Source organism: Chiloscyllium punctatum, chromosome 2 (genome assembly GCF_047496795.1).
Source record: "Chiloscyllium punctatum isolate Juve2018m chromosome 2, sChiPun1.3, whole genome shotgun sequence".
In the NCBI taxonomy this organism is placed as follows: Eukaryota; Metazoa; Chordata; class Chondrichthyes; order Orectolobiformes; family Hemiscylliidae; genus Chiloscyllium; species Chiloscyllium punctatum.
This window is the reverse complement of record NC_092740.1, coordinates 105,746,780-105,761,660: the sequence shown is the minus strand read 5'-3', so window position 1 is coordinate 105,761,660 and position 14,881 is coordinate 105,746,780. Positions and strand designations below refer to the sequence as shown.

Below are 14,881 nucleotides of genomic sequence, written 5' to 3'. Positions count from 1 at the left end.
TGTTGAGATCTTGGCATAAACTATAAAACTAATGGGAAAATTCTGTGCAGCTGCTGGCTGTTGAGTTGATAATTCACACGTGTGAACAGTCAAGTTTGCTTTTAAATCACACTTGGAAGGATAACTTAGATCATCCCTCACTTCAATGAAAGAAAATTGATAAGCTCATGGAGAAAGGTCAATGTTGTAATCTCTCATGGAAAAGTCTTACTTTCCACACAGAATTCAACTCCCCTCAGAAGTGCAAAAAAAATTAATTTGCTGTCAAGCCTAACAGATGACTAAAAGTGAGACAGTTATGGAAAACAGCATTGCCTCATCTTTTAAGGTCAAAGGGAAAGCTAGCTATTGTGAACCTTCATTTTGAAAGCATTTGCACTCTTAAGATCATTTACTAAATGCAATATTTAATATGCATGTGTCACCACCACTTAGGCTCCCACATAGCACAGCACATTGTAAAACCATTCAACACTGTGGTCAATCATGCAGTTGTGAACTGTTATTTAACCTCAGTGAGACAATGGAAGCTAGATTGGCACTCACATGAACTCACATTGCTTTTTCTAAGTATGAAACAGGAGTTGTGTGAACTTTGCTGTCTGATTTCACTGTTAGTCGCTTTTCTGATGTATGAAGGATTGGACCATCAAGACTGTGCTAATGTAATGAATCCAGAACATTCTACCAGTGAGCCAAAGAATAATAAGAATGCTGCCCACCTGCTGCTGGTGGAGGAAGGCTGGGTCCCTGGAGCTGAGTCCAACAAATTGGCGATTGGTCGGGGGTGTACCTGAACCCGTGTAAGCTGATCAAAAACAAAGACAGCAATGAGATTCAAAGCAATATTGGATATTTGTATCACTATAAAATCCAAGCCTTCCATTACATTTTAGTTCAAAAATTTACACATGGCAAACCTTCAGGTAAGGGGGCAGAACATATTATTTAGCAATTGAGTCAATTGAATCAGTGCTGAGCAAACTTATTGCAACCCTGAAGGTACAATAGTCTGGATATTGTTCCTGGCAATACAAGCACTAGCTCAAGAAGTCTTTCTTTTACTAGTAAGATTCTTTTCCACATCTGCTATCTTGCTGGAGACATTAACTCATTTTCCTTAATGCATTAGGACCTGCCAAAAAAATTTATATTCAGCAGAGTGTCACATGAACATCATATCCATTAGTTTAACAAAGTGAATTGTGTTCCATTACAATGTGACATGGCTTAATCTATAGGACTGACCTGATGCCCTACATTTCAGTGGATTTTTTAAATGCTTTTGTCATTGTCAGATTGCATTTCCAAATTTCAATCCACACAACACTTTTAGTTGTTAGATCACAGAGCAATTCAACCTCCAAAAGGTCAAAGTCATTGCCTGTTGTTGTTCCCACTAATCACTGCAGAAGCGTCATCAACGTGAAATAAGGAGCATATCTTCTTTCAGGAAAACCAACTTACTAAACAAAACCGACAGCTGTGATTTTATTTTTTAAGGTTGAGAGGATTGGAAATCAATACATTAGTTTAGTGAGCAATGAAGGAATCAAATGCAACTTTTAAACAAACACTTTAATTTGGAATATATTGCACCAATTTTGGAAAAAATATTTGCTCTATTCAAACACATAATGACTGAATAATAAGGTAGCCATGTGGATCACTTTCTTTCATGCATGTCCTCCTTGTTTAATTTTTATTTCTGAATCTCATCTAGCTTTCTAATTTTAACTGAACTTATCAACACTTCTACATCTTGATCAAATTTTAAGAGGTGATAGTGTGACCCCACACACAGATGAAAAAAGGGTCGTATTAACAAACGTTATCAAAGGATTGCATGAACTTTAAAGTAGTTTTTAAATACACCTGCAATTTACCAATGATGCAAATTTGTCAAGTGGTTACAGTTTCTTTGAAGTGGGATTATGAGTTTAAATATTTGCTTTCAGAAGAGGTTATGCACTTGAAATAAATGTTGCAGTTAAAATGAAATTAAACTTTGCAATGTTTTTGGTTAAATGAAAGTTCTTTTTTTCATTGAAGTCTGCAATAGACACCTAAAACTTTATTTTATTTCAAATTAGTAGTGATCTGAAGGCTCAAGGGGCTGAATTGTCCATTCCTGCTACTACTTCTTATGTTTATACGTTGTCTCTTATTTTTCTGACACCTTGCTTCCTTCCTCAAGCATTGTCCACATATCCGCAGGACCTTTGTCAAGTGCTGTATGATTTGATGGCTCTAAGTAGCTAATGATGAAATGTTAACAGTGAAACGTTGGCAGACTGTTCAACTATAGGGAGCATCACAGCGAGTTCCTTGTCTTCACCCGCACCCACACTTACTGCAGTTGTCATTGCATTGCATTGATGAGGAGATGTCATGGTTAATACTTATCTCCCCATCCAAGAACTCTGAGGCCAATTGGAAAGTCTCCAATCCACCACTGTATGAACAATTAATTGAACTCAGATGGGAGCAAATTACTGCAGATGCTGGACTCTGTACTGAAAACAACAAATGCTGGAGATCATAGTGGGCCAGGCAGCATCCATGGAGAGAGAGCAAGCTCATGTTTTGACTCTACAGTTATCTAAACCCATTGTGCTCTCCAGCATTTGTTGTTTTCTGAACTCAGATGGGGTTGATCTGGGCTTTTGCTCATCTGCACTGCTTAGATAGTCACTGGGTAAATTTGCTGCAGCAGTCATTGCTACTTTTATACAATCTCCCTTCAGAAAGGAAAGAAATCTGCAGAAATTACAAGCCCCTGTCTTGCAAGAAATGTATGTTTTTACTGAATTTAAATCAGAAAACCTCTTATACATATTCATGGTATTGATCTCAACACACTCTGTAGAATTGCCTAATGGAAGCTCACACCAAAGTGCAGAGCTTTAAAAACAACAAAAAAATACAACAATAGCACTCGATGCACGCTCACCGTTAATGCTTGGGCACAGAGCAACTACCTGTAGTTTACATGTGACCAGACACGGGTCTGAACAGCTGAGAAGCTGCAAAGGCACAGCAAATCAATTAGTACATAAGTCGCAGCTGTCTAGAGGTTTTCTGTAAAGAAGACATTGTTCTCCTATTTCATTGCTGACAGTCTCCCACGAAACACATTAGCGAGCCTTTGTTAACTTCACCCAGGGAAAGAGATACAAAACATACCATGGCAGTTTAACACAGCTCTTGGGAAAGAGATGGCCAAACCCAGCACGTTCCAACACATCTGATTTTCATCATTAACACTGTCTGAGAGCACTGTCTTGAAATTTGCTGTGATCAATCAAAACTCAAAATACTGTTTAAATTGTTGTTCGCAGCTGTCACAAGTCAAATTTGCTGCAATAATTTATTAAAACTGTAAAATCAAGAGTTTAAGTATAATTTATCCAACATTGTCTAGTGTTTAGAAAGGGTCGAAAAGTTAATAGTCAAATAAGTAGCCCTTTTTGAAATCCATCTTTGGTTCATAGTAATTAGTCATGATGATCAAATTGACTCGTAAATTCTTGCCTCTTTTACAGTGTTTGCTTCGAATTAGGTTTGGTTTTAATAAAGAAAATAATGGAGACAGCCACACAAACCAAAAGAAAATATGTACAACAAAATGTATTTAATTCAGAGAAATAGTTTTACGAATATTATTCTGTTTACCTCAGGAGTGTGAACTTTGCTCTTTCATCATGAGGTGGCGAGGGAATGATATAATTACAGGGATAACACTGCATCTATTTTAACGGTACTTACTGGATGATGAAGATGATGTTGCCTCACCTTCGCTTGATGTAGTGATGGGTTTAGTGTCTGAAGACATGGCAAGTGTCACTGGTCTGGACATGCCATGATGAGGTGAGGGAGCCAGTACTGAAGTAAAATGACCAGGCACTTTGCCCACTACTTGACCACTACTGTTGGGCTGTGAAAAGAAGCACAAGAATACAGTATTACAAAATTGTAGCACATTTCTTTTGCACAGCACGTATAAAGGCAAAAGCATTGTTTTTCAATTGCAGCAATTGAAAAGTGTATGGTTTCAAATTCAGGTAACAATATGTTTTCTGTTAGCTGTGTAACACTTTCATTCAATCACCAAGCCCTGTCTTACCTGAAAGCGTCTTTCAGAAGCTTCCTTGAAAAAAGCCTAACTCTTTGACTATCTTTGGCCTCCCCTTACTTGCTGTTACTTTTCTACCTCACACAGTTCTGATATTCACTCGTCAAGACTTGGGAATTACTGGCTGGCCATCATTTGAAAAATAATGAAGAAAGCATGTGTTGCTACAAAATGGTGTCTTTTAGAAGGTAAAAATTACATCCAAGTCATCTGCTGGGGTAGTAAAGTGTCCCTTGCCCAGAGTGCTGAATGTATTATATAAATATCTTAATAACCAAGTGGCAGATGCACCATCAAATGGCACTATTCAAATATATTCCTTTTGCCAAGTCCAGATAGTCTAACAGTGCAAAGAAAACTTAAAACAAATTTTAGCATAGACCAGTGAATGTACAGTAAAAATAAGCTTGAGAGAGGTGCAAATGGGGCTTTCTTGGATGCTGAAATAGATTATCAAAGAAAGTCCAGTCTCATGGTTTCTCAGGATTCATTATCGATTACTGATATGATTTGCTCGACTGGATTCACTTTGTATTGCTTCCAAGACTCCTACCAGCTCTTCACTTTTTAAACCTCGCTGCTTCTTTGATGACATTTTGCACAAACACCATTTGGTTTCCAAACGAGTTTACACGAGTCTCAATAAATAGAAGATATTTTCATTATGTCTGTGTGGTTTGTGAATCTCCTTAAAAGTTTTTGTTTTAGCTGCAGGAAAAGCAGGATTGTTGACCGGGGGCTGATGGGAAGGTGAATCACCTGATATAAAAACTTATCTTGAGCATCAGGACCCTTCATTTTTGTTTCAGCAGCAGAAAGAGCAAGTGTGTCGAACGGGGGCTGACGGGAAGGTGAAACACTGATTTTAAAACTTCTCTTAAGCATCGGGGCCCTCCATTTTTGTTTCAGCAGCAGGAAATTCTGGACCATGAGTAGGCGGAGCACACCCTGAGCAGGAGCTGACACAGGACTGCTGAGTAAGTGAAGTAATATTGTGAGTGTGATTGTGTTACCTGAAACACGACTTACGTAGTGTCTCCCACCCATCCGCCTCCTTTAATAAAAAAAAGCTTCTGTCCACCAGATTGGTAAGTTAACCAGTTTTTTTTATTTACTATTTTTCGACACTCTCTTTGGGAATTTAGAATAATGGGACTGATGTTTAGGGCAGGTGAATGCTCCTCCTGCAGAATGTGGGAGGAAAGGGTTACGATGAGTATCTCAGCTGACCTCCTCTGTAGAAACTGCAACCAAATCGAGCTCCTCGAAAACTGCATTAAGGAACTGGAGTTGGAACTGGATGAACTTCAAATCATTTAGGAATCGGAGGGGGTTATTAAGAGGAGTTACAGGGAGATAGTCACAACTCAGGTGCAAGAAAGAGGCAGATGGGTTACTGTCAGGGGACAGAAAGGGAACTGGCAGGCAGTGCAGGGAAACCCTATGGCCATTCCCCTCAATAACAAGTATACTGTTTTGGATACTGTTGTGGGGGGAGGACTTACCAGGGATAAGCTATGGGGTGCAGGTCTCTGGCACAGAGTCTGTCCTTGTTACTCAGAAGGGAAGGGTGGAGAGAAGCAGAGCATTAGTCATTGGGGACTCCATAGTTAGGGGGACAGATAGGATGTTCTGTGGGACTGAGAGAGACTCACAGATGGTGTGTTACCTCCCAGGTGCCAGGGTTAGTGATGTCTCAGATCGTGTTTTTGGGATCCTTGAGGGGGAAGGGGAACAGCCTCTTGTCGTGGTCCACATAGGTACCAACGACATAGGTCAGAAGAAAGGTGGGGATCTAAGGCAGAAAATTCAGGAAGCTAGGGTGGAAGCTGAGTGTAAGAACAAACGAGTTGTTATCTCTGGTTTGTTGTCCATGCCATGTGCTAGTGATGTGAGGAAGAGAGAGAGAGAGGAAATGAACACATGACTACAGGGTTGGTACAGGAGGGAGGGTTTCAGACACCTGGTTAATTGGGGCTTATGGCAATTTAGAATGGCCAACTCACCTAACCTGCACATTTTTGGACTGTGGGAGGAAACCGGAGCACCTGGAGGAAACCCACGCAGACACGGGGAGAACATGCAAACTCCACACAGTCAGTTGCCTGAGACGGAAATTGAACCCGGGTCTCTGGCGCTGTGAGGCAGCAGTGCTAACCACTGTGCCACCGTGCCGCCCATTATAGTAGTGGGAAGTTGTGCTTGCAGTCCGAGGAGATAGGGAAAGCACTAAATGATTATATTTTGTAAGCATCACATTGGAAAAAGACAATGTTGTCGAGGAGAATACTGAGATACAGACTCCTCGACTAGATGGGATTGAGATTCATTAGGAGGTGTTAGCAATTCTGGAAAGTGTGAAAATCCCCTGGGCCGGATGGGATTTATCCTAGAATTGTCTCTGGAGTCAGGCAGGAGACTGCAGAGCCTTTGGCTTTGATCTTTATGTCGCCATTGTCTACAGGAATAAAGCCAGAAGACTGAAGGATAGCAAACGTTGTCCCCTTGTTCAAGAAGGGGAGTAGAGACAACCATAGCCCTACTTTGGTTGTGGGTAAAGTGTTGGAAAATTTTACAAGAAATTGGATTATAATCATCTAGAGAGAAATAAGTTGATTAGGGATAGTCAACATGGTTTTGTAAAGGGTAGGTCATATCTGACACACCTTATTGAGTTCTTTGAGATGGTGACCAAACAGGTGGATGAGGGTAAAGCAGTTGATGTGGTGTATATAGATTTCAGTGAGGCATTTGATAAGGTTCCCCATGGTAGGCTATTGCACAAAATAGGGAGGCATGGGATTGAGGATGATTCAGCAGTCTGGATCAGAAATTGGCTGCTGAAAGAAGACAGGGTGGTTGATGAAAAATGTTCATCATAGAGTTCAGTTACTAGTGGTGTACTGCAAGGATCTATTTTGGGTCCACTGCTGTTTGTCATTTTTATAAATGACCTGAATGAGAGTGTAGAAGGACGGGTTAGTAAATTTGCAGAACACGAAGGTCGGTGGAGTTGTGGATAGTGCTGATGGATATTGCAGGTTACAGACGAACATAGATAAGCTGCAGAGCTGGGCTGAGAGTTGGCAAATGCGGTTTAATGTGGAAAAGTGTGAGGTGATTCACTTTGGAAGGAGCAACAGGAATAAAGAGTAATGGGCTAATTGTAAGATTCTTGGTAGTGTAGATGAGCAGAGAGCCCTTGGTGTCCATGTACATAGATCCCTGAAAGTTGCCATCCAGGTTATAGGGTTGTTAAGGAGGCATATGGTGTGCTAGCTTTTATTGGTAGAGGGATTGAGTTTCAGAGCCACGAGGTCATGCTGCACCTGTACAAAACTCTTGCGTGGCCACACCTGGAGTACTGCGTACAGTTCTGGTCAGTGCATTATCAGAAGCTTTGGAAATAGTTCAGAGGAGATCTACTAGGATGTTGCCTAGTATGTCTTATGAGGAAAGGCTGAAGGACTTGAGGCTATTTTCATTACAGAGAAGAAGATTGAGAAGTGACTTAATTGAGACATATAAGAGAAACAGAGGGTTAGATAGGGTGGTAATGGCTAGCACGAGAGGACATAACTTTAAATTGAGGGGTGATAGACATAGAACAGCTTTCAGAGGTAGTTTCTTTGCTCGGAGAGTAGTAGGGGCATGGAACACACTGCCTGCAACAGTAGCAGATTCGCCAACTTTAAGGGCATTTAAATGATCATTGCTAAACATATGGCTGAAAATGGAATAATATAGGATAGATGGCTTCAGATTGGTTCCACAGGTTGGTGCAACATCGAAGGCTGAAGGGCCTGTACTGCGCTGTAATGTTGTATGTTCCATATGTGGAGAAGATGTTTCCACTATGAGGAAGAATTTCTTCGCTCGAGGGTGGTGACTCTTCAGCAGAGGGCTGTGGAGGCCAAGTCATTGATTATATTTTAGATAAAGATAGATAGGATCTTGATTAGTAAGGGATCAAGGCTATAGAGGGAAGGCAGAGGAATGGGTGAAAATGGAATAGTGTAGGATCGATGGCTTCAGATTGTTTCCATGGCTTGGTATATCATGCCACCCCATTCCTTCACTTCATTTCAGAGCTTTATGATGATTTGAAAACTTTTCTGCCATTCCCAACATTGAATTTTTGATTAGGATTTGTTTTGATGCTGAATGTTAATTGAGATATCAATCTGTGAATTATATAGCACATCTCCTTCTTCGGGCCAAAATGCAACGCAGTTGGGTTTTCAGAAAACTGGCCTCAAACTGAAAGGTGACAAAGAAAAACTCCTTCTTACATAGCGAGCAGGAAATACGGTGATGGTCATTGTATGAAATGTGGGCTTCAAAGGGAATCAGATAAACACATGAAGGAAGACAATTTGTGCCAGAAAGGAATGTGCAACTAGCTAAGTCATTCTTGGTGAGAGCTGGCACCGGTATGAAAGATCCAATGGCCTGTAAACTATGCTATGATTTTATGATTAAAAATATAATACAAAACGTAATGGATAATATGATGAAAGCTGAGTAATGGATCTACATTAATATAATTTTTAGAATTTGGCATTACAAGCAGATGGATCATGATTACTTCTTTTCTTAAAAAGAACAAGATCAAAGTCTTCCCAGAATAGAGTATAATTTGCAGCACTTGTGTATACCCGTGTGATGCTAATGGAAAGATAAGTCTCACGTCTGTCGTCTGCAAGGTGTTAGAAAGGATTCTGAGGGATAGAATTTATGACCATCTTGAAGAGCATGGCTTGATTAAATGCAGTCAACACGGCTTTGTGAGGGGCAGGTCATGCCTCATAAATCTTATCGAGTTCCTTGAGGATGCGACTAGAAAAGTTGATGAGGGTCGAGCTGTGGATGTGGTGTATATGGACTTCAGCAAGGCATTTGATAAGGTTTCCCTTGATAGGCTCATTCAGAAGGTCAGGAGGAATGGGATTCAGGGGAACATAGCTGTCTAGATACAGAATTGGCTGGCCAACAGAAGACAGCGAGTGGTAGTAGAAGGAAAATATTCTGCCTGGAAGTCTGTGGTGAGTGGTGTTCCACAGGGCTCTGTCCTTGGGCCTCTATTGTTTGTAATTTTTATTAAGGGCTTGGATGAGGGGATGGGTCAGCAAGTTTGCAGATGACACAAAGGTTGGAGGTGTCATTGACAGTATAGAGTGCTGTTGTAGGCTGCAACGGAACATTGACAGGATACAGAGATGGGCTGAGAGGTGGCAGATGGAGTTCAACCTGGATAAATGCGAGGTGATGCATTTTGGAAGGTCGCATTTGAAAACTGAGTACAGGATTAAGGATAGGATTCTTGGTAGTGTGGAAGAACAGAGGGATCTTGGTGTGCAGGTACATAGATCCCTTAAAATGGCCACCCAAGTGGACAGGGTTGTTAAGAAAGCATATTGGCTTTCATTAACAGGGGGATTGAGTTTAAGAGTCGTGAGATCTTGTTGCAGCTCTATAAAACTTTGGTTAGACCGCACTTGGAATACTGCGTCCAGTTCTGGTCGCCCTGTTATAGGAAAGATGTGGATGCTTTGGAGAGGGTTCAGAGGAGGTTTACCAGGATGCTGCCTGGACTGGAGGGCTTATCTTATGAGGAGAGGTTGACTGAGCTCGGACTTTTTTCATTGGAGAAAAGGAGGAGAAGAGGGACCTAATTGAGGTATACAAGATAATGAGAGGCATAGATAGTCTCTCGCTATCGACTCTATTTCCCAGGGCAGAAATGACTAACACAAGGGGTCATAGTTTTAAGCTGGTTGGAGAAAAGTATAGAGGGGATGTCAGAGGCGGATTCTTTACACAGAGAGTTGTGAGAGCATGGAATGCGTTGCCAGCAGCAGTTGTGGAGGCAGGGTCATTGGGGACATTTAAGAGACTCCTGGACATGCATATGGTCACAGAAATTTAAGGGTGCATACATGAGGATCAGTGGTCGGCACAACATCGTAGGCTGAAGGGTCTGTTCTGTGCTGGACTGTTCTATGTTCTATATTTATACTGCTGGTTTTATAGCAGGTGGGGTGAACATGTAAGCTTTGTTTCAGTTCAGAAATATCTAGGACCGGGTTTACAAGAGGGCAAAATCTCTTGATACTAATAGAGAGAGAATAGTGAATTGTGAGGATGGCACTAAGCATCTTCAGAGAGACATTGGCAAGTGGCCAAATGGGTAGACTCCCAGCAGATAAATTCTACTGCAGAGAAATGTGAGGTAATGTTGGTAGAAGAAACATAGAGAGATAATACAGGCTCAGTCGTACAAATTTAAGAGACGTGCAGAAACAGAGGGATTCGGGGTTCATGTGCATGATTCTGTAAAGGTGGCCTGGCAAGTTAAAACAGTTGTTATGAAGGCTTATCAGATTCCTGAGTTTATAACAGGAGTGTAAAAGCAACACTTCTACAAACCATTGGTCTTACCACATTTGGAGTATTGTGTTCAGTTCTTAGCAATTTATTTAAGAAAAAATGTTAAAGCTGTGGAGAGATTTCAAAGCAGGTTTGATTAGATTAGATTAGATTACCCACCGTGTGGAAACAGGCCATTCGGCCCAACAAGTCCACACCGACCCGCCGAAGCGCAACCCACCCATACCCCTACACCTAACACTACGGGCAATTTAGCGTGGCCAATTCACCTGATCTGCACATCTTTGGACTGTGGGAGGAAACCGGAGCACCCGGAGGAAACCCACACAGACACAGGGAGAACGTGCAAACTCCACACAGACAGTCGCCTGAGGCGGGAAATGAACCCGGGTGTCTGGCGCTGTGAGGCAGCAGTGCTAACCACTGTGCCACCGTGCCGCCCTTAAATAATTGTGTTCTCAGTACTGTCCCTGAGGCATGCCATTACATTTGAAGATGTCCCTCTGAATCCCAAATCCCTGTCTTCTATGATTTAGCTAATCCTTTATACATGCTAATTACTTTTAGATTAATCACAGTATGGAAACAGGCCCTTTGGCCCAACAAGTTCACATCGACCCTCCGAAGAGCAACCCACCCAGATCCATTCCCCATTCCCTAGAATCATACCAGGAATGAGGGAATTTTGATACAAGGAACAATTAGAGAAATTGGGTTTATTCTTCTTGAAGTAGAGAAGATTAATGAGGTGTTTTAAATTATGAACAATTGTGACATGGTACAGAAGTGTATCATGTTTCCACTAGTTGGCATAGCAGTAACAAGGGGTCACAATTTCAAGATTGTCAGCAAGACAGCTGGGAGTGAGATGAGGAGAAAACTCTTTATCCAGAAAGTTTTTAGAATTTGGAATGTGCTATCCAGAAGAGTGGTGGAGGTGAATTCCAGGGAAGGTTTCAAATAAGTATCTGAAATTGATTAATTTAGAGAGCTAAAGAGAAAGGGCTAGAAAGTCAGACCTAGAAAGTGTAGCCATTTTGGGAGCTGCTACAGACATGGTCAAATGGCCTCCTTCAGTACTGTAAAAATCTCTGATCCTATAAAACACCAGAGTTGAGTTCAAAAGCAAGTTGAGTTTCTTTCTTATAAGGATGTCAGAAATATGTCATCTCAGCAGAAGGGTTTAGTTTGTTCACTGACCAAAGATGAATAAATAAAACAAAGTATCAAATTACTAAAGAGGTAGAATCTTTCAAACTAGGAGAATTGTATTAAAAATCTCCAGGTTCTTAGAACTGACAAAGTTTAGCCTCTCAGATTTGAGAAGAGTTCATGTTGGCAGATTGGGAAAGGATTAATCGAATTGTTTCAATAGTCCACAGCAAAGAAACTGTTTGATAGTAGTTAAATAGAAACTTAATGAATTCAGAAAGGGGTGTGATTTTGAATGTAGGTTTGTTAGCTGAGCTAGAAGGTTCATTTTCAGACATTTTGTCACCATACTAGGTAACATCATCAGTGAGCCTCCATCATCAGGATGAAGCACTGGTGGGCATAGCCCGCTTTCTATTTATGCATATAGGTTTCTTTGGGCCGGTGATGTCATTTTTGTTCTTTTTCTCAGGGGGTGGTAAATGGGATCCAAATCAATGTATTTGTTGATAGAGTTCTGGTTGGAATGCCATGCTGCTAGGAATTCTCATGCATGACTCTGTTTGGCTTGTCCCAGGATGGATGAGTTGTCCTAGTCGAAGTGGTGTCCTTCCTCATCTGTACATAAGGACACTAGTGAGAGTGGGTCATGTCTTTTTGTGGCTAGTTGATGTTCATGTAGCCTGGTAGCTAGTTTTCTGCCTGTTTGTCAAATATAGCATTTGTTACAGTTCTTGCAAGGTACTTTGTAAATGACATTAGTTTTGCTTGTTTTCTGTATAGGGTCTTTCAAGTTCATTAGCTGCTGTTTTAGTGTATTGGTGGCTTTGTAGAGCTACCATGATGCCAAGACATCAGAGTAGTCTAGCAGTCATTTCTGAGGTGTCTTTGATGTAGGGGAGAGTAGCTCAGATTTCTGGACGGGTGTTGTCTGGTTGTTGGGGTTTGTTGCTGAGAAATCGGCAGACTGTGTTCAATGGGTAGCCGTTCTTTTTGAATACACTTTATTGGTGATTTTCCTTCGCTCTGCATAGTGGCATGTGTGGTGGCTCGTTAAAATAATGTTCTAATGCAGCTTCGTTTATGGGTGTTGGGATGATTGCTTCTGTAGTTCAGTGTTTGGTCAGTATGTGTTGTTTTCTTGTAGATGCTGGTTTCAAGTTCACTATTGGCTGCTCGCTTTACTGCGACATCTATGAATGCCAGTTTGTTGTTGTTTTCTTCTTCTTTAGTGAATTTTATGCCAGTAAGGGTATTACTGATGGTCTTGAAGGTTTCCTATAATTTGTTTCTTTTAGTGATGACAAAGGTGTCATCCACGTAGCAGACCCAAAGGTTGGATTAGATTAGATTAGATTTCTTTACAGTGTGGAAACAGGCCCTTCGGCCCAACAAGTCCACACCGACCCGCCGAAGCGCAAACCACCCACACCCCTACATTTACGCCTTACCTAACACTACGGACAATTTAGCATGGCCAATTCGCCTGACCTGCACATCTTTGGACAGTGGGAGGAAACCAGAGCACCCGGAGGAAACCCACGCAGACACGGGGAGAATGTGCAAACTCCACACAGTCAGTCGCCTGAGGTGGGAATTGAACCCGGGTCTCTGGCGCTGTGAGGCAGCAGTGCTATCCACTGTGCCACGGTGCCACCCACACGGGTTGGATGGTTGGCTTGAGACTCGAACAAACAGCTCTCTGGTGTACATAAATTAGAACACAGTACAGCACAGGAACAGGCCTTTCAGCTTACCATGCCTGTACCAACCCTGATGCTATTCTAAACTAATCCTATCTACCTATTTGTATCCCTATATTCTCTGCTTGTTCATTTGTCTTTCAAAATGCCTCTTAAATTTTGCTATCATATCTGGTTCTACTATTTGCCCTGGCAGCACATTCCTAGCACTGAATACTGTCTCTGTAAAAGACTTTCCTGGCACATATCCTTCAAACATTTCCTCTCTCAACATAAACCTATGCCCCTAGTATTTGACAATTCCATGCTGGGAGAAAGACTCTGCCCATTGATGCCCGAAACGTCGATTCTCCTGTTCCTTGGTTGCTGCCTGACCTGCTGCACTTTTCCAGCAACACATTTTCAGCATTATATCCATGCCCCTCATAATTTTATGTACTTCCATCAGATCACCCCACAGCCTCTGACACTCTAAGGAAGTAAAAATTAAGTATTTTGCTACAAGAAATAATATAAGAAACTGTTTCCATTGATCAGTGAGTCAGTAATTCTGAAGATATAAAATCAATATGGATCCATATTGAGCAAAATTGAAATGGAGATATAACTAGCTACTCTAGTTATTGCTTAAGAGGACAGAGTTATGATAAATATTAATGAGTCACAACAATGGGCAAGCATGTTGCAACTATGGCACTGATCTTCAGCAGCCCTTGCATGACAGCTTCAAGCAGATTGACTTATGCCTGTTAGGCATATGAAGTAATTCATGGGGTTCCAGAATTCATATGCCATTTTTTTAAGTGGACTGATCTCCAAATTATTTTTTATGAATAATTTTCAAATGTTGTTTAGGGTATATCTAGCTTTGTAGACTGCATATATTGAAAATTAAGTAGCTATTTAAACTTTTCCCCATTTCACTCAATTACCATTTTCCTCTTCTGTGGAATTATTCCAAGCTCCTATAACATATGATCTATTCATCTACAAAACTGGATGATCAACCATTTCGCTTTTCTGGTTTTATCACTTGGAATTCGAGAGTTATGAAATGAAACCTACTCTGTGATCCTCATCTGTTTTCCTTCGTTTCCTTCAAAAATGTAATTCCACCTAGTTTCAGGCTCCCCTTTGTACAGAGTGACTTAATTTAGACTTTATTATGAAATATCTTAATAAAGTTTTATAGAAAATAAATATACGTTAGGATTAGCAGATAATTTAATGGCAAACTGCCATTGAACAATTGGAAATATTTAACTCATCCTTTATAATTTCCTCCTGTCATTTGGTCTGATTACATGTTATAAACTAACATGGAACTGATTTAACAACGATTTAACTCTTACCAGACTGATAATGGCCAGTGCCTTAAGATATTCTAACTGGTTAGATGGAATCTTTTACCTAGTTCTCTGGTGTAAGACGCAAAGTTTAACTTTTAAATAAGAAATCATTCTACTCGAAAATATTCTTTATAATAACTGTTTCAGGCTGT

The 14,881-nt window shown here is 40.9% G+C and overlaps 1 protein-coding gene across 14 annotated transcripts in view; it reads right to left on the bottom strand.

Annotated features, from left to right (window-relative positions):
- The window catches only part of LOC140487439 (nuclear factor 1 B-type-like), a 628,152-nt gene that overhangs the window by 55,953 nt on the left and 557,318 nt on the right, over window positions 1-14,881 (bottom strand). For 11 of the 14 annotated variants that reach the window (XM_072586906.1, XM_072586916.1, XM_072586913.1 and 8 more), the window contains 2 exons: window positions 3,769-3,937; window positions 723-808 (listed from right to left, as the gene is read on the bottom strand). In XM_072586906.1, coding sequence (XP_072443007.1) covers window positions 723-808; window positions 3,769-3,937 — 255 coding nt within the window. The remainder of the gene's footprint in view (window positions 1-722; window positions 809-3,768; window positions 3,938-14,881) is intronic. The other 3 variants (XM_072586907.1, XM_072586919.1, XM_072586911.1) reach the window with 1 other exon arrangement.